At 46.3% G+C, this 18502-nt stretch overlaps 1 protein-coding gene across 2 annotated transcripts; it reads right to left on the reverse strand.

The window, feature by feature from the left end:
* Nucleotides 1–424: 424 nt before the first annotated feature.
* On the reverse strand, nucleotides 425–18252 carry CXCL12 (C-X-C motif chemokine ligand 12). 2 transcript variants are annotated; one of them, XM_039709164.1, is made up of 5 exons: nucleotides 18075–18252; nucleotides 13074–13191; nucleotides 9663–9749; nucleotides 6120–6217; nucleotides 425–4341 (listed from the first exon to the last, which is right to left on the reverse strand). In XM_039709164.1, exons 1-5 carry the CDS (start codon nucleotides 18133–18135, stop codon nucleotides 4310–4312), a joined length of 396 nt encoding a protein of 131 aa, XP_039565098.1. In that variant the 5' UTR covers nucleotides 18136–18252; the 3' UTR covers nucleotides 425–4309. The 2 variants fall into 2 exon arrangements, with proteins under 2 accessions (XP_039565098.1, XP_039565099.1); XM_039709165.1 differs by lacking the exon at nucleotides 6120–6217.
* Nucleotides 18253–18502: the final 250 nt, after the last annotated feature.

Genomic DNA, 18502 nt, shown 5'->3' on the forward strand with positions numbered 1-18502 from the left:
TCATGCTTTCAGAGAAACCTTCATCCCCCCCCCTCAGCACAGATGAAGATGATGGCATGTCTGTTGCTGGAACAAAACCAGCTCACTGCTCTCAGTTCCATTTGGAGTCCAACTGCTGCAGGAAACAAGTTTGGGGAAGAAAAGAGTAAAAAAAAAAAAATTTAAAAAAAAAATTGGGTTTCTGTTTTGGGAGCAAATGGCTAAGGGTTTCCTTTTGAAGATGGCACACTTCAATCTGCTAAGCTGCTGCTCCCTGCCAGACCCATGGGCCCTTCACCTCAGGTTCCCTGCAGAGAGTCTGGGCATTGGGGCTATGTGGAGGCATCCTTGAAACTGGACACAAACTACATCTGAATGTTTTTCTGAGTGAAGATTATAGTTGCTTGTTTGTAAGGAGAAAAAAATAATAGAATCAAGCAAAAACTTTATTCAGACATATATTTTTATTAAGAAAATTTTAAGTGCATACACATTTATGTGAGAAATTACAACAATATAAAAGTGTTTATTTTCAAAATTTTCTATGAAAGGAGTAATTTCAAAAGCATAATATAACTCCTCCATAAAAGCTGCCTTACAGGAACACAGTTACAAAACCCTTTTCACATTATTTGGGAAGATACTTCTTTTTACTTAATAAAAATATAAAGTACAGTATTTACCACATTCTGACAACACAGAGTTATAAGGAATGAAAGATGGGAGGTTCATGCAGCCATTTTATCATGATACATGTTTTCTTCTCTGTGGCAACCAAAGTTTCATGTTTTCAGACAATGATTATCTTGGTGTGATTAAGAAAAAAAAATCAAATTTTGGGTGATGAGTTCACAAAAAACCTTGGCTGCTATAAATCACATCACTCAAAACAAGTTGCCAGAGAAAAGGACCTTTTAGAGGCTAATAAAGGGAAATTGGCAACAAAAACTCCTATAGGAACTGCATTTTCAACAAAATGTGTATATTTAACTTTGAAAAAAAAATTTCATTGCAAAATAAACAGTCACCTTTGCTCAAACACCTTAATCAAAAACACATCAAAGTCACCCTTCATTTAATTCTTCCTCAGGCAGAATTCAGATAAGATATTCATACACAAAAGTATAAAGCTAGTATAAATAAAAAATGGACACAGCAATAAATACCATCTATTCTTAAAACTGAGATTTGACAGCTGCACATTGAAAATACCCACATGATGATTTCACATTCATGGAAGCTGCTTTTTCAGCATGGTTCAGTGTTATCTCTTGTCCCTCCTGTTCACATGTGGTCCCTACCTCACTCCCGTCTCCTCACGCTTCCTTCCCCTGACTCTGTCTTTGGTCAACAGTTTAAGGCAGGAGGGAAAACCAGGTGCTCTCCCCAGGTGAAATGCTGCCAGTGCTGCTTCTCAGCCTACTCTGGTCGTGGCATGAATGGGACAAACTTGCACTGGGGCAGCCCAGACACTGATCCCTCTGGTGCACAGAGCAAGGCTGCTCTCCACAGTGCATCATGCAAAGAAAGCCAGGCTAACAGCAAAGCTTCCCACTCAAGGTTGAATTTGGTCCAAAGCAAGAGAAAGCTTTTAAAAGTTCTCACTTCAGTCTCTGGCCAGGTCTGTGTCACCTGTGCATTCATGCTGTGCTCAACCTAACCCAGGTGAGGGAGGGTCATGCTGCTGGCCCCTGAGAGCAGCCCCATGCCCAGATCTGAGATCTGGGTGGTCTCAAATACAGAAGTGAAGAGAAGGGAAGCATCAGCAGCACAGAGGTGTCAGGGCCCAGTCTCTGTGTGGGCTGGGGCAGACAGCCCCCAAAGCACCACACAAACACCTGGCTCCACACGCTTCCTTGCCTTCCATGGAGTGCATTTTCCTCCTGCTGCCACTCATGCATTTGTCCCAGGAACAAATGCCCTTGCTTTAGCAGTCTAGCCCTGCAGCCCCTAGAGGAAAAGGCTGACAGGAGCCCCCCTTTCCTGCAGTACCTCCACTACCTGGCTGTACCATGCAGAGCAGGGTGCCTGGGCTTGGCAGGGGTGTTTCAGCAGTGCCCATCTCAGTGCTCCTGTTAATGAGGACTGCAGCAGAGCACGGGCAGGGCTGTGCAGTCACATCTACCTAGCCCACCTTCTCACCAGAATGCCAAAGTTTCCGCTGGAAACAAAACTATCACGGCCCCTATCATCATGAGCAGGGCATGCTGCTGAATCAAAATCAGAGGATTATTTAGTTCTCCATTTACTGCAATGGGAATCAATCAGAGCTCAGACTGTCCTTTGACAGAAGTTATGTGTGAAGGCTGCGCTTTCCTGGGTGACTTTTTCTGCAGTCATTCTTGGCTTGGACACGCACATGTCCACCTCTGGCAAACCACTGGCAAATGCAGGTGCATGTGTGGGACAGGGAATGGAGCCTAGGATATCAAATACAGCCCAGGGAACATAGAAAAAATTCTGGTTTTCTCATACAATTTCTTCCTTTCTTTCTTTCCTTCCCCTTCCGGAGAGGATTTGATCCTACTAATATTAAATGAAAACTCCAATCTCATCAAGTACAGTGGTACCAGACCTTTCAAAACACAGACACAATATAATTAAAGCACCAGGCTGGTAACGATAACAAAAGGAATGTCAAAATCACAAACACAAATATTTTAGGCACAGCAGTTTCTTTCCGCTTTAAAGCAAATGAGGTGAGGTGTTCCCAGCTGAAGGCCTCTCTGCAATAGCCCTGTTTTGCAGAAAGGAAAAGACAAGATTTTTACCTGAATCTACATGGAAATAACAGAGTCCCTGGATAGCCAAAGCACCTCTTTGGCACTAAAGATGCCTACCACAAAAAGGAGTGTGAAACTCTCCTCTCAGTGTTCCTGACACAGGCTGCAGGGAAGATTTATTTTGAATCAACCAGCTTGAAAAAGACAATCTTACAACAATTTTTTGCTCACAATACAAACACAGATACATACAAACACAAGCATTGTGCTGCAAAAATGTGCTTCCCCCCAGATCTCAGTGCACAGCATGACATGATTGTTGCAGTGCTGCAGATGTCTTTCCATACCATGTAGTAGAGATTGTGTATACAGGAAGGAATAAGGAGAAAGAAACTTCTGGCTTAGGGGATCGGTGCAAGGAGTGGTGCCTGTCCCAGGCTGTGCTTTGCAAAGGGAATTCCAGAGGCTATCCTGTTCACCAGCAAACCCATGATAGCTGGTGGACTGGGAGTGTTGGCCTTCATTTCCACACCTGTAAAACACCTCTCCTTCCACAAACTGCACAGACCCCCTCTTGCCCCAGGCATCTCCTTTCTCCAAGATGTGGCCAGATATCCTCTTCTGGGTATCTCCAGAGCAATCAGGGATGTGATTGCCCTCAGGCAGTTCATCCTCGGTGAAGGGTGAATAAATCTCAGCTTACTTCAGTGCAAAGCCAGGCAGGCAAGCTGAAGTCACCTCCTGTGGATGGGTGGGAGATGCCTGGTACATGGCAGCGTAGCTGACTCCTCCAGCAACTCTCAACACGATCATGTGGTCAGAGCTTTAACAACCCATTCCTTTTTTTTTTGCTAAATTTATCATCAGAAGCACAGGAACATAGGAAATGCCAGATAACATCAGAACTGTGTTGTGGCTCCTAACACACGCAACTACTACAAACCAAGTATTAGCACCTTGCAGTACCAGATGTGCATTGATCCAGCTGCTCACAGCTGTCAGCAAGGGTTCTGATCTTCAGAGAAGGGCTTTAGCCCTGTAGCCCTGAGTTTAATCACTCACCCAAAATATCTGCAAATGCCACTCAGGGTAATGTTGTCTATTATCAGTCTGATGCTTTTGAGCCTTCCTATGTTCTTGGCCTCTATGACTTCTGGAGGCAAGGAGTTCCACCTCTACTTACACAACATCATTGCACTGTACAGTTCATGTCCTTCTAGGTTTAAAACTCCAGGAGACTTGCATGAACCAAAAGAAAGTTAAATAAAGCAGGACCTCTATACAACAAAGGAAATAAAATATCATATAACAGGGTTAGTTTGGTATCTGCCCCCAGTGCTAGGTAATAAACCAACCTGTATAAATTCATATTTTTCTCAAATAGTTACATCTTACTATATAAAAATATCACTATGAAAGCAAGCCAATTTGTGCAAGGGGAAAAAAAAAACCAAACAAAAAAACCCCATCAAAAATAACCAAGAAAAAAACCTTTGGAAATGCGTGAAGCGTTGCTTTTGTGCTGCATGTTAGCAGTGAAATGTATTCATTCCCTAATACTGGTTATCTGCTCTCTGGGTCCTACAGTAAGAAATCCTGTAGACGGCTTACAATGCTTGCCTCTTACATCTTGAACCTCCTGTTGATGAAGAAGAAAGTGAAACACTATTAAGGTTTATTTCAGTTGCAAAAGCTTTGCTACCAGGCCTAGTCAAACAGCAAATCTGTGTCTGGCCTAACCCAAAGGCAGCCCCTCCAACCAGTAATTGCTGGGCATTTTGGGAGAAGTTCTCCACAAGGAGCTACTGGGACCCAGCAGGGCAAACCCAGCAATAAGTGTTATTTTGGGCAGGTTGTGCTCATCAGTTAGTAAGGTGTTCAGAACTAATACAGTAGGAAGGCTGACTAGAAAGCTTATTCTGGACTTGAAAGCCAGAGCAGAGAATTGTTGGTGGGCAAAGAAACTTGGCAAAAAATACAGCAGGGAAAGGAGAGATTACTCATTTGTGAGCAGCCCCCGTAGCAGAGCAAGTGGCCCTGGGAATGCCTCCTCTATCTGCTCCTATCCCACATCTCTGATGGAGATCATGGACTGCAGCTCCAGAGTGTGCCAGGTCTCTGTGAGGATGGAGGAACGTAGAGGGCAGCCCATGCTCTGCTCCTGTTTGGCTTCCACCATGGGGTGGCTGGAGAGTAGAGGCAGCCAATGTTCTGCCAGCCAGGAGCCATCCCTGAGCCTCCCTGCCCTGGCACCTCACCTGGTGTGAGCAGCTGGGGACCGCAGCAGAGCTTGTGGCGACCAGCTGCCCAGTGAAGGTGAGGTGACAGGCAGGCACTGCACAGTAAGCCTGTGAGGCCTGGAGGGCTGAGGTAGGAGCTCAGGTGGGGTGCAGACAAATGGAGTGTCCCATGCTCAGTGTGAGCATGGTACCCAGGAGAGTGTGGGTTAGGCATCACAGCAAAGTGCAAGTGTCTTGTGTGTGTGGCTCACCCAGAACAAGGAGCCAGTTTGTGCTGGTGGCTCCAGATTTTGTCTGAAGTGACCCCTATTCCTACTCCAGGCTGGTCGGCCTTTTGCAACCTAGATGAGGTCACTGAGTTACAAGTGTCAGAGGGTAAACACCTTCAAAAACTGATTCTATTATTCAAAAACTGATGTCTCAGCACGTCTTGACAAAAACCTCTTCCAATGCCTGCTGGACAACAAGGGCTCTGTGCCCACAGCTAGAGACTGTGACTCCCAGTAAAGGCAGTCTCAGAAAACTCATCTAGTCACAAAGACAATGACTAAACCATGAGGAAAACTTCTCTTCTGAAGATATCTTTTCCAATATCCCACAGCAGTAACCTTTGGTGCAGAAAGGCAGGACAAACTACCCTTGTGAGTAAGAAAAACCTGGGACATCCAGAGCATTGGCATATATAGCACTGTTCTCTGGGACTTGCCTAGCATCTCCCATAGGAAAGGCATCAACCAGTCACCCATGCACCACATCATGTTGTCACCACGTGGTGCTGCATTTCTCATTAGAAAACACCAGTGGCAAATTCACAGTTGTTAGAGTATAAATCTGTCAGTTTGATACTGGAGCTAAAATAAATAGGGCTCCCAAACCCTTACCCTGTTTTTGACTTTGCTTCGGGTTTATTTTGGTCTATTTGTGTGTCCATCTTCCCATTTGTAAAATGGGGAAAATCATCCCACATCTGTTGTAGCTAAGTTTTCCCCCTGTTTTGAAAGTTTCATCTATATAATATTCTTTTGCTGGAAGGGGAGAGATGTTATACTCAACAAATATGGGGGGAAATGGGGATCTGGATAGGCTAATATATTTGCCCAAGGTCCCATAACATGGTCAGTGGAAGAGCAGGGACTTCAACCTGAGGTGTCCCAGCTCAGAAACTAATGCCTCCTACCATTCTTTCTCCCTGGAGACTTTAGTGGTGTTGCACGGGAAGGGCAGAGTGGGCCCCGTTTCTTCTGTTGCTTTTTTTTATGAGTGCGATGACGTGGTCTAAATTAAAAGAAAAATACAAAAAAAGACTGCCATAAATTATCCATATACAAAGGCCTCGTTCACATTTATCCTACGGCCCCTTCATATCTTGCTGGCAGGGTGCAATGTAACATCCCCTTTCATATAACCTCTGTCTGAGATAAATGCCAGACAAGTGAAAGTGTCCTGATGGAAGAACATTTGCAAACCCTGAGGCCAGAACAACCCTTTTACCCAAAATGCCAAAGCCTCCTCAAATGCCTTCCAGAACTTCTCAGTCAGGAGCCTCACCTTCCAAAAAGTTCCCCCTGAGGTACAGAGGAAGCAGAGGGGGAGCTGGATTTCTGGCTTCCCACCCAGTATTCCTGCTGATATCAGCAAGAACCAGTGGCTACTCTGAGGGGGTTTAAGGCATTTGGTGCCTTCAAACAAGGCTGTAAAAATAATCACCCACATTGTCCCCCTTCGTGTGGGGCCTTGACCCAGCACATGCTTGGTGGAATACTGGGAGGCTGTTCTTCTGGCATCTTGTATTTCAACTGTTACTTACAAATTAGGTTAGAAATTAGGAAGAGCTGCCACACCAGGGTTTGGAAGGCAGCAGCAGAGCTTGGCTGCCAGCACAGCCAGCCCTACACATTCAGAGTTTCTTTTCCTTTCTCCCAGCTGGCTTAATGGAAAGATTTTTTCCCATGTGACTTTATCTTCTCCAGATCCATCCAATCTCTTCTGCATGTCTGCAGTAGCCACTGAGCTTAATGGACTCCGGCATCTTGAAGCGAGGGAAGCTCTGAAGTGGGACTATATTAACATGACAGTGGATGAATGTTGAATGATGTTGGCCACAGCAGCTGCACAATGATTTTTAAAGCCAGTTAAGGAATTTGGATTCCTGACAGCCTGAATGTGTTTTACTGATGTCTCATGTGTAAATTACATGGAGATGTGATGAATACAAAGCAATAATAAATGCTAAGCAGAATTAGTGAGCAAAATAATTCCCTAGTAAAAACCATTTCTGGTTTCATATTTAACTGCATTGGACTGCTATTTTAAGAACTTTTCCTTGCCCTTAGCTGCAGATTATAACACTGAAGATATTTTCATATTGAAGTACTGGTATAGATTAAGATGTCTTCACAGTTTGGATTCTATTTAAGCAATTACAAGAGCCCTTTCTACAAAACGTATTGATTTTATTCCAGAAAAATAAATTCCCATGTACAATTGGGTTTTCATAACATGAAACAATTAGCCATTTTATTGCTAGTGCATATAGGGTAATGTCACATTTCATACAATTTCGGTACAAGTGAAAAAATATAATATATGGCTGATTGAAACTGATAGCTACATTAACATTTATAGATCTATATAGATTCATTTTACAAGCTGTTAGTAGTTTAGAGGGATATCGGTGTTTTAAACTACCAACATTCATATGGCTCCAATTCAAATATATGAATTGTTTGATGCGCTATAAATATATTCCAAAGTACATTTCATTGAAGAAGTCAAAGCTGTGCACTAAAATATATCAAAAACATGCCTTGTGAAAATGCTACAGACAGAGCCCTGGCTGTCTGTGGAGCATGAAAATGCCACTGGTGATAGCATTGCTAGTTGGAAAATGAACACAATGCCATGATTACAGGATTAGGTGATGGAGATATATGCTTTCTGTCATCTTATTTCATAATAGAGCTGGGACCAAATTCTCTCTTGTTACTCAATATAAACCAGGATGAATCCACCAAATTGGCAGAATTGCTTCTGTATTAGCATTTGGTAAACAAAACCCAGAATCTGGCTGGAGATCAGGCAGACTCACTGGTTTCAGTAGAGCTGGTCTCAGATCTTCACTAGTGGTAGTGAGAGCAGAACAGGTTGAAGCTGAGTTGCTCGCCTAAGTCAGACAGGCACATTATCATATCTGCCCAACCTTGCAGATATCTAAAACTCCTCCTAAGTCTCAGGTTGGGAATGATGGCAAACAGAAACTAAAGCAGGTTTTCTCGGTTTGTAAAACCAAGTGGCTCAGGTCCCTGGGATATTCAGCATGGGCCACATCCTGCTCTTAAGGTTCAGTCGTGCCTAAACCCAAAGCCATTCTGGCAGCATTAACCTGGATTACCACTGCAGAGAATTTGTCCAGAGGACAAAAGGGCTGAGTGCTGGCAGCAAAGAAGGCACTGAGCATCAGATGAGATGGGAGGAGCTGTCAGGGCTGGAATCACATTGACTTAAGTTAGCTGGCTTCCTTCCTTCCTTCTTCCTCCTCACTCTTGGCCCCACTGCAGTCCCCAAAAGGGACACATGGAGGAATCTCTCTGCTTCTGGTGGCATTTCCCCCCTTGCTTATTGTGAAAACACAGGGGGACAAAGAATTTTTTTCTTTTTTTAACTCTGATCCTTGTTTGGCAGATGCATTTACAAAGGAAACAGTGGAGACCATTCAGGTACCTGTGCCCCTCATCTGCCCTGGGGCCTTATCTTCCCCAATAATACATTGTTTTTGCAATTGATTGGATTCCAGCCCTGCCTTCACCCTACAGATGCAGGGGGGACAAGGTTCAGCAGGGTTACAGCGCAGTTACTGTGGGGTGGGAGTGTGATGGCAAGGGTGGCAGGGGTACTGAGTGCACAGGTAGGATAGCTGGCCAAAATGTTGCTGCTGGATCAACCTCAGCCCAGGGCTCTGGGCAAGCAAGGGAATGCTTTGTACCATCATTTGGTATGTACCATCTTTCAGTGCTGGAAGGCTGGAGCCCTCCCCTGCAGCTCAGCACAAAAATGTGCTCGGTGCTGCTCTTCTCTGCACAACATGGCACAGAGATGGGCTGAGTCCACCTCAAAGTAGACATGATCAACCATTTTCAAGGGGAATAAAGACAGATTTAAAAGGTCTGAATTTGCCAAGTGTGGCTGCTTTTCCCCTGGTATTGTGGGAAAGACTTATTCATGGTGGCTCATCATGCCTTGGCCAACATTAATAGCATTCCACACTGGGCAGCAGAGAAACAATTTTTAGCACCAAGGACCCCAAGGCCTCAGCTGCCTGTGCAAGCAGACACCCAGTGTAACATGGAGAAGGGGCTCCAAAGACACCGGAATTATATAGATTCTGAAGTAATTGTAGTTTGGCTGGGGAAGAAAGGACATTAAAAGGAGAATTTTCCTTGGGAGAACAGCTTTTTTTTGAAGAGGATGAGTTCGGGACCCCAAAACATACTCTTTAGCACAATTTTTGCCTCAAACCCTGGCAAAATTCTTAGTTTAACATCTAGGATATATTAGAAATTGTTGTTTCAATACAAATTATGTCAACTCCAAACCCTTCTTTGAAACAATATCTGATTCCACAAGTGTGTACTTTGTCCACATGATAAAAGCCAGCCCTTAATGTTCTACCCTTTAATAATTCAGGATGTTAGCTGTTAAGTCCATTTGTCTCTTGCCTTACTTGTTTAAAGCTTTCTCCAGATATTCCTGGATCCACTTTAACTTGGGATCAATGCACACTTGCTTGCTGTTGCTCTTGAGCCTTGCACTGCCAAAGGAGAAAAGTCAGAGTCAGTCTGGTGTGCAAATTCCTCAGCCCCCACCCCCACTTATTTTCCTTGGGTGCCAGTGCTGCTTTTGGTTAACCCATGAAGAGGATGAGTTATTTCTCCCATCCTTGACCTCCCTCACCCATTATAAATGTCCCTGGCTTGGAAACCATCTGTCTCCTTTGGCAGGCTCTTGAGGTCTGTACTGGGAATCACGTGAGAGTGCAACAGACACAAAATTTTAATCTAAGACTTCCAATTCATACCTGGACTGTGAACAAGCTCACTGCCAACAACAGAAAAATTTCATTTGGAAATACTGACATGGTGAATTTAGGTAATTTTTGCAAGTAATTTACTAAGAACGGCTTTTAAATTCAACCCAAAACTGAAGTTTCACATGTTTTGAGGAAAGACACCTCATGGACATTCTGAAAGGGTGTGGTCACTTGTTAGCTTTTTGTTTTACACAAGACTGAATTAACAGGTTGCAGGGAGGAAGACAACTGAAAGTGCCATAGTGCCAGAGGCAAGTTTCCCCTCATGTATTCATTCAGCATTTCGAACCAAAGACAGAAACCTCCTGAGGGGTTTCTCCTGGGTATCCAAGCTGCACTTCCCACAGCAAACTTTCTAGCTAATTTGAATTCTCTGTGAATTTGACACTTGGGCTCTCAGAATCTTTCATTCAGAAACAGAACAAGTAGCTTTTCATCAACAGGTTTCACCCTCCAGGGATCTCAGGACCTCGAAAGAGCTGTTATCTCCCACATTCCCTGCAGCACCCTGCCTCTGCCCCAGCCGCTCCAAAATTTCCCTCTTAACAGCCTGCCTGCCTTGGGAAAGTGCAGAGAACAGCAATTTTATGGAAGTGCCCATATGAATAAGTTCAGTACTTGTTTAAACATTTGCTGGATGGAAGCCATAATGTTCCTCCCTTTATAAAACGAAATCTGCAGAATATAAAACGATGGTGTAAGAAATAAGAGGTCAAAAAGGCTCCTTGGTCTGAAGTTATGCAACAACACAGTTGTAACATAAACACATCAAGGATCCGTCTTGCAACCCCTGAGCCAGCACAGAGATGAATGGGCCTGATTCATATTTCCCTTACAGCAGTGCCAAGCTGGAGCATTTCCAGTTAAGTGATACCAACAGTGTGTAAAAATGGATTTGCTGATGTTAGCAATGCCTGGGAATTCTTAGGCTGACCTCACAGGGTACAGAAGCAAAAGCACACGTAACCAGTCTCCAGCCACATTCAACACAATACCTCTCACCTAATACTGAGACACTGATTTCTTCAGACATTCATTTCTGAGCCTATCAGCCCCTGTTTCATGTGCAAGGAAGAGACGTAGGAAATTGTATGGAGTGTTTCTTTAACCTGAACTGGTTTAGGTGCCTGCTTGCTAAAAATGCTCATTTCCCTGTACTGAAAAGCAAGGAATTTAGTGTGGACTTTGTAGAAGTAGACATTGACAGAGGAGTTCACTGGATTTGGAGAGATGAGTTCCAAGACAAAAACCTGCTCTTAGGCTTTTTGTTCAAATACAACTGCCCTTAACCAAAAAGGAAAATATACTTGTGAAAAAACAAACAAACATGAAACAAAAACCTAAACCAAAACAAAAATATCTCAAATAATAAAGGACTGTTTCTAGCAACTATATGTTTCACTTAGTTCTCTGTTCCTGAAAATGGCAGCTTTTAATCTATTTACACCTTTGTTGTTTAATGCTTAAAATGAATCAAGATGAGAAATGCATGTGTTAGTTTTGATTGATTTAATCTCCTGTTTTGATAAAGACTTAGTTAGAAGTCACTTTTCAAAGGTATTTGGAGGGATGTATTAAGTATCTTACTTGTCAAAGTAACAAAAACAGGGTTTGTGTACCCCATGCAAACACATTTGGGTCAGGAATGGGCAAGAACATGAGATGTTTCTGTTTCTGCATTTCATGCTCTTATTTATCTCTAATTACTATAATCCTATGTTAAGAGATAAATATATACTCTACCCTGTCTTAAATGCTGTCATTTTCTTGAAACTACTCCAGAAAATTCCAAATCATCTAAAAAGCCTTAGCACTGGGATTCTTATGACATCACTGACAGCCCCAGAGCACAAATCCATGCACTAGTGCATGCTTGCTGCCAAAATTGTTTGTAGGTAGAGATGGGAGTTAGTCACAGCTGGTTTTTCCATTTTTCTGAAAGAAAATTATTTCTCAGCTGAGGCTTACATTTTTCTCGCTGTCCTCCACCAAATCCTAAGGCAGAAGCACATGATAAAATGTGTATGATGCACACAGACTGGTTTAAGACAGAAAAAAACTCCATACTAATAAAAATCGGTTCATTAATGGATACATTTTCACATGCATTCCTGAGCAATCTTGTGAAACCACATCAGTTTTCTGAGTGCAATAAAATTTTGAATGACAAAAATTGATTTTTACAGCATTTGAGTTGCAAGAGGAAGGGCTTAATATATGGGTCAAGGAGAGAACCAGTAATGGGATCACTGCACAGAAACCAAACCTAGTCCCTGACACCCTCTTATAGAGGTTAACAGAAGTTGAGAGTAGTAAGATTCCCTTGCAATGAAAAGATGAATGCTGGGTTGTTTTTGTTTTTTTTTTTTTTCCTTCAGAAGGTTTTTAATTTTGAGAGGGGGTCACCCATGAAGAAGAGAATAAAAAAGACCTTCCTAAAACATACACACACAAATCTACAAAGACAAACACAAAAAATCCCAATGCTTCCTGAAAATGACGGCTGCTTTTCCAGAAAAAAGCGGCTATTTTCCATTGGGAGCCCATTTTTCTGTTCTGCTGCAGTTTACTGACTCAGTCCCTGCCTGGCAAGCATCCCTAGATTAAGCCATCACATTTCTAGGGTCTGTACCTCCTGCAGAGGATACATGAAACACAGCAATTCCTTTTGCTTGTCTAGCTCCACTCCATGGAGAAGTGACCCATTAGAAGACTCAGACCGCTATGAAGTTTTGACCCAAGGTTGAAGCTCCACATCCAAGGCAATGCACGGCCTGTCTGACATTCCTGCTCACATACCCACGGGGGAACAGCACATGGGATCACACAGTAATAGGGAGAGAACACAGCTGGGAAACAACAGCTGGGCTCCTTTACGTGGGGTAAAGCAGGGTCCAGCTGTCTCTGACACAGGCGTGAAGAGATGAACTGGGATTCACGGCAGGAGGCAGACTGAAATTCAACCATCAGAGCAGGCACCAGCTCTGTGACCCTTCTTTTTGACACCCCAGATTTGCACCCAGCTGAAAAGAGCAAGAGACTTACACAATCTGAAGTGAGCAGTTGGGTGTGGAGAGGATTTTGAGGTGCTTAATATTGGCTCTTGCCACGTTGCTCTCGTAGAATCGACAGGGACATCGGTAAGTCAGGCTGACGGGTTTCTCTGCGGGACAGAGGGAGGGAAAGGACAAGGTTAGCCCTTGCTCCGGTCAGCAGCACAGATACTCCGTCAGGGCTCACAGCATCAGGGCTCACAGCAAGAAACGCCCTCCAAATATGCAGGTGGGGAAAAAAGCAGCAGAAAAGCTGTAGCTTTGGGAGAGCATTTGCCCACAGCTCAGAGCACAATCCTTTCAGCTCAGCGCCCAGCCTTTTAACAAGGGCGCGTGGGATTTTGGAAGACAAAAGAAGAGGGAGAGAAAATGGAGATAAGTAAAATCGAAGAGATTAGAATAAGGAGCCGCGCCATTGTACAGGGATGCTCCCCGTAATTAGACAAGATAAAGACCAAAAGAGGGGGCACTTGTCCTCGGTGTTGTTCTACTCAAACGATTTTGACCCGAGGCCAAATTAGAAGGTAGCCAGAAGAAAGAGATGAATTCCAGGGAGTTCAGATCAAAACGGCTCGGCTCAGGTGCAGGCTTTTCACAGGGGACTTAGTGGCTGCAGAAAAGCTCTGGTTTTGCAGGCGTTCCCAGGGCCCAGCTGACCTTTCCCCACCGCAGCCAGCCCTGACTCCCAGCAGAGGTACCCGCACAAGAAGGTGCGGCTCAGAGATGCGACATCCCAGCGGCTTCACATAAGACACCCGGAGTCTTCTGAATTTCTAGCCTGCAGCTAAGTAAGGCAATCGAGGAGAGTTTTCAGCCGGGGCATCCTCAATACACTATTCAGGGGCCACCAGACTGGATGAGAGTTCTGTCACTGGCATCACTAGGGATAGAATTAAGTTTAACCCCTTAGGCTAAAAATCTGCCGTGTATATGCATGCAGGACTGAGAAAAGCAGCCTGGCGCCCACCACAGCCTCTGCTGCCCCGTTTCTCTACGGGACAACTTAATTACTGGCAATCAAGTGCACCTAAGTAAGGTCTTCAGCCGGACTGTAAGTTTGAAAGCTCCATGCACAATAAAACACAAGCACAGAAGCCTTGCCTGGAAGTCTAAGAGATGCCTAAGATTTTAAAGAATTCCCCAGTGGAGCAGTTTTCAGCCTCTGGGAGGAATCAAATTCGTACACCTAACCCTTAAAATCTGGCTCATGCTGTAGATGGTCAGATCTATATCTGGCAGGGTTTGAGATCCCATATGGCAATCTGCCATCCTGTTTGTTTAGCCACACAGGAATACTTCCAGCACCGAAACCCAGGTCCCTTTCAAGGCAAATGGGGAGATAAAGAGTCGGGAAGGGCTTGAAATTCCCAAACAGCTGTCTAAGAAGGTGAGAAAAGAGACAGGTTTTCAAGTGCAGCAGATCTACATATATTGCACATTTATCAGTGCCTGTCTCTAGCACCATAACCACAGACAACAGGGTGAAATTGGCCCGTCCTGAGGAGGGAAGCCCCTTTTTTTCCGGTGTCTCTACCAAGAAATGAGGCAGAATCAGATCCCAGAGGAGAGGAATCAATGAGTGGGAATAGAGCTTCTCCTGATTCACACCAGAATCTGTACTATAAATTGAAAAAATTGAAGGACTTTTCTATCAGTTTTCTGCCACCGCAAACAGTGATTCCGTCTGTGGGTTAATAATCTGCAGGGGGAGGAGGAAGAAGGACCACAGAGTGAGCCTCGAGAACATGGATTAGACTGCCTAGTGCTAATGTGGAAAGCAGTGAGGAAGGCATTAGGGTTTCCCACTGCAAATCTGTGCCTGATAGCTACACATCTGTGAATTTGTATTGGAAAGGGAGGCTGAAACTGAATACAGCCATACAACTCAGCACAGCTGCAGTGATAGTGTCTCTGCAAGCTTGTCCCAACCAAGTTTAAGCCAGCTTTAACTTAAACAATGTGCAAGAGATGAACTGTTCAGATCCATGATTTGATAATGCAATCCTGTCCTATCTCAGACTCGAGTGGGATTTTCAATCCCATACCATTTGAAATCAGGAGCAGAGAAAGTTTAACCATGACTAAACATGTCTGTAAGTCCCAAAGTTGTTTCCTGCCCAAGAAAAGGCATCTAGCACAGCAAGGAAGAGGGGAAGCCCCGGTATCAGTGTGCTGTTGCCCCAGCATGCAGTGGAATGACAGATCCCCTCCCAGCACAAGAATCCCTTTGGTATCTCTGTGTGCCTTTCTTGGTGATCAGGAGCAGGCACTGAGCACCAGGGAGCTGCACCCACTGGGTCAGCTCTCTGTATCCCCAACAGGGACTCAGTGACTCCTGCCACTGCTCCCTGTCTTGCCGTGCTATCGATCAACAAGGCTCAACACCAGGGAAAACTGGTGCATGTGGCACCTTCCAACACATGAACCTCTATCTTCCCAAAGCAGGAGAGGGAAGGGGCCATTTGGAGGCTGTAATTTAGGAAGAGAACATTTCTGGTCTTCCTCTGAGGCTGACAAATGCATTTCTTATCTCTTTTCAAAATGTGAAACGTTGTTGCATGTACATTAGAGCTGATTAAGCTGATTAATTAATCTACCAATTTGTACTGCGAGTTCCCTGACATCTACCAAACACCAAGCACAAGCCGAAGACATTCTCTCAGTACAGCAAATTAGTATAATCTGTTAATTGCCTTATTGTATGAAAACATATAACTGATGGCACACGAAGCTTTTGAGACTTTTATCTGTCTGGCACATTTGGTTAAAATGGACGAATAGAGTCAAAAGTTACAGAACAGCCATATGCTAGTTTGACATCTCAATGTCATTCCTTCAACCTAATTTTACTTAGATAAAAAGAGAACATCTCTTTTGGAGTCGACTAGAAGTTTGTGGTTTGGAATTTTTGAAAGAATAAACAGTTTTATTGTTTTCCAACTCAAGCTGAGTTTTGTTAGCTCTGAACACCTACTTTTGCTGACAAATTCTCTCTAGAGACAAAGCACACACAAAGTGCTCTCACAGAGTGGCCACTTGTCAGTGCTGGACAATACCTATTTCACCCCACAGGGATCTGCTTCTCTTTACCCACGCTGAAACGGGACAGTAAGGGAAGAAGTCAGTTGCCAGCTCTGCTGCAGTTATCAGTAACATGCTGTGTAGACTAGGAAGCTCTGGATGCTTGAATAGAGCTATATCCAGGAAAGCAGGCTGGACATAAACAGACAAAACTTTCAAGGAAATAATTTTACTTCTGTTCAGCCTAGGGTGTATTTGTCATTATCAGGAGATGACTGATAACTTTTTAAGTGTAGAACAGCTCCATTTCCCTGGAAAGCAAAGCTGGGATAGACAGACACAGCTTTACCAGGTAACTAAGAAGAATTCAGAGCTCACCTACTCCCCAGCACAAGGCAGCCCTGCAAACCCTCATCTGGATCAGGGCTGAGAGCACTTGACATGCAAAGTAGGCAAAAACCTCCGCTCTTAAAAGACGGTGGGGTCACTTTCCTTGCACTAGTTTCTCTCCAGCCCTTGTGAGCCATCTCCTTCCTCAGGTAGCCAGGTTCCCACATGCTTATCCCGACACACGCTTATCCCGCTGCCAGCAGAGAGCAGCGGCGCTGGGGGCGAACCGAGGGGCAGCTGGGCAGCTCTGCCGGCCTCCCAGCCCTGAGCAAAGGCTGCCAGCAGGACGTAAGGGCGAGGACAACCCCTGTCCCGTCCTCCCTTCAACCTGCACTCGCCTCCAGAGGCGAGAGAAGCCCGCTCAGGTTCCCAGGCACCGGCGGCCCCAGCCGCTGGCAGCTGGTGACATTGGCAGCCGGGGGCTGGAGTTGGCACTGCCACCCGTGGTGCCCCGGCTCTGCCATCGCTACCTGCCGCTCTCGCTGCCCGCAGCCCCGGGGGGAGGGTACGGCAAGGCGGAGGGGCTGCAGCCCACCTGCCCGGGACTTTGGAGCCTCTCCAGGGCAGCCCTGGCTCCGTGCTCCAGCTGGACGGGGCTGCTGCGCGGAAAGACACCGGGAAATGTTCGGGGAAAACTAACTCTCTCAAGCTAAACAAGGAGGGCACCGGAGGGCATCCTCTACCTCCCTGGGTGGGGAACACCCACGTTTCGTGGCCAGAACGGGAGCGGAGGTTTGGAAACCCGGACAGAGGACATTCGACGAGGGGACAAGAGATGGCAAATCTCTGCCAGCCGCAGGAGGCGCGTCCGGAGGATGCCCAGATGTTGCGGGCAGAACCCCCGCCCCTCCCGGAGCCCCGGGGCACAGGGCTCCCCGCGACACGCGGGGCAAGAAGCGCGGGTGTCAGCTGTCTCCGGGGCTGTCCGAACACGGAGGCTTCCACAGGGCACAGCTGGCAAAGCAAGCGGGGCAGCTGTAGCTGCCGCCGGGCTCCGGCCGCGACACGCGGGACGGGCGGGCTGTGAGACGGGCGGGTGGGACTGTGCCCCCAGACCTCCCGTCACGGCAGCTCCCTGCGCCCCCCAACCTCCCCGTGCGCCGCTAAATTCCTGCCGTGACCGCTTTGGCACAGCTCTGCCCTGATTGAGGAAAGATAGATCACGGCAGGGGACAGGAGAGGTACCGAAAAACCGCCTGTTTCTAATTCCTTGTAGCTTTTAGGGTTGGGGTTTTTTTGTTAGAGGGAAAGTCGATACGCATATTTAGCAGCCAAACCACCTCCCTGCAGACCGAGCGCTGTTGAAAATCTTCCCCCAGACGACTTCAATCTGGGGCGAGTTTGGCAGAGAGGACCGCTTTGGCCAGCGTTATGAAAAAAGCCAGGGAGGGATGGAGGAGAGGGAGGAACGGGGAGCCTGCCTGCTTCCAGCTTTGCACAGCCATCGCTTTGGCTCACCAGACGCATCTGAGCCGCGGCCGGAGCCCGAGCCGGGAGAGGGGTGCAGCTGCGGGGAGAGCGGGGAAGAGCGGGGATTTCTGCGGGACCATCGCTCCCGGCCGGGCTCCCGCAGCTCACTTACCCTCCGAGAGGGAGATGACGGCCAGGGCGAAGGCGAGCAGCGCCAGGGCGCGGAGGTCCATGCTGGGGCTGGAGGCGGCGGGCAGGCGCTGCTCTGCTCTGCTCGGCTCGGCTCGGCTCGGCTCGGCTCTGCTCTGCTCTGCTCTGCCCTGCTCTGCCCTGCTCTGCTCTGCTCTGCTCCGCTCGTCCCGGCGGCCGCGGCGCTCTGCTGGCGGCCCCTCCGCCCCTCCCGCTATAGAGGGGCCGGGGGCGGGGGGAGGAGAGCCAGGGGGAGTAGCTAGACTGTGATTTATTGCCCGTGGCATGTTATTACATCCTTCCTCTGCTAAAAATGGTTGGAAAGAAACCAAAAAGAGCGAGGGCTTCTCGCTTCGCTCCGTCAGCCTCTCGCCAGGCGCAGTCTGTCCCCCCAGCTCCGCGCTCCGAGCC

Source organism: Passer montanus, unplaced genomic scaffold (genome assembly GCF_014805655.1).
Source record: "Passer montanus isolate IOZ18808 unplaced genomic scaffold, ASM1480565v1 scaffold21, whole genome shotgun sequence".
Classification (NCBI taxonomy): domain Eukaryota; kingdom Metazoa; phylum Chordata; class Aves; order Passeriformes; family Passeridae; genus Passer; species Passer montanus.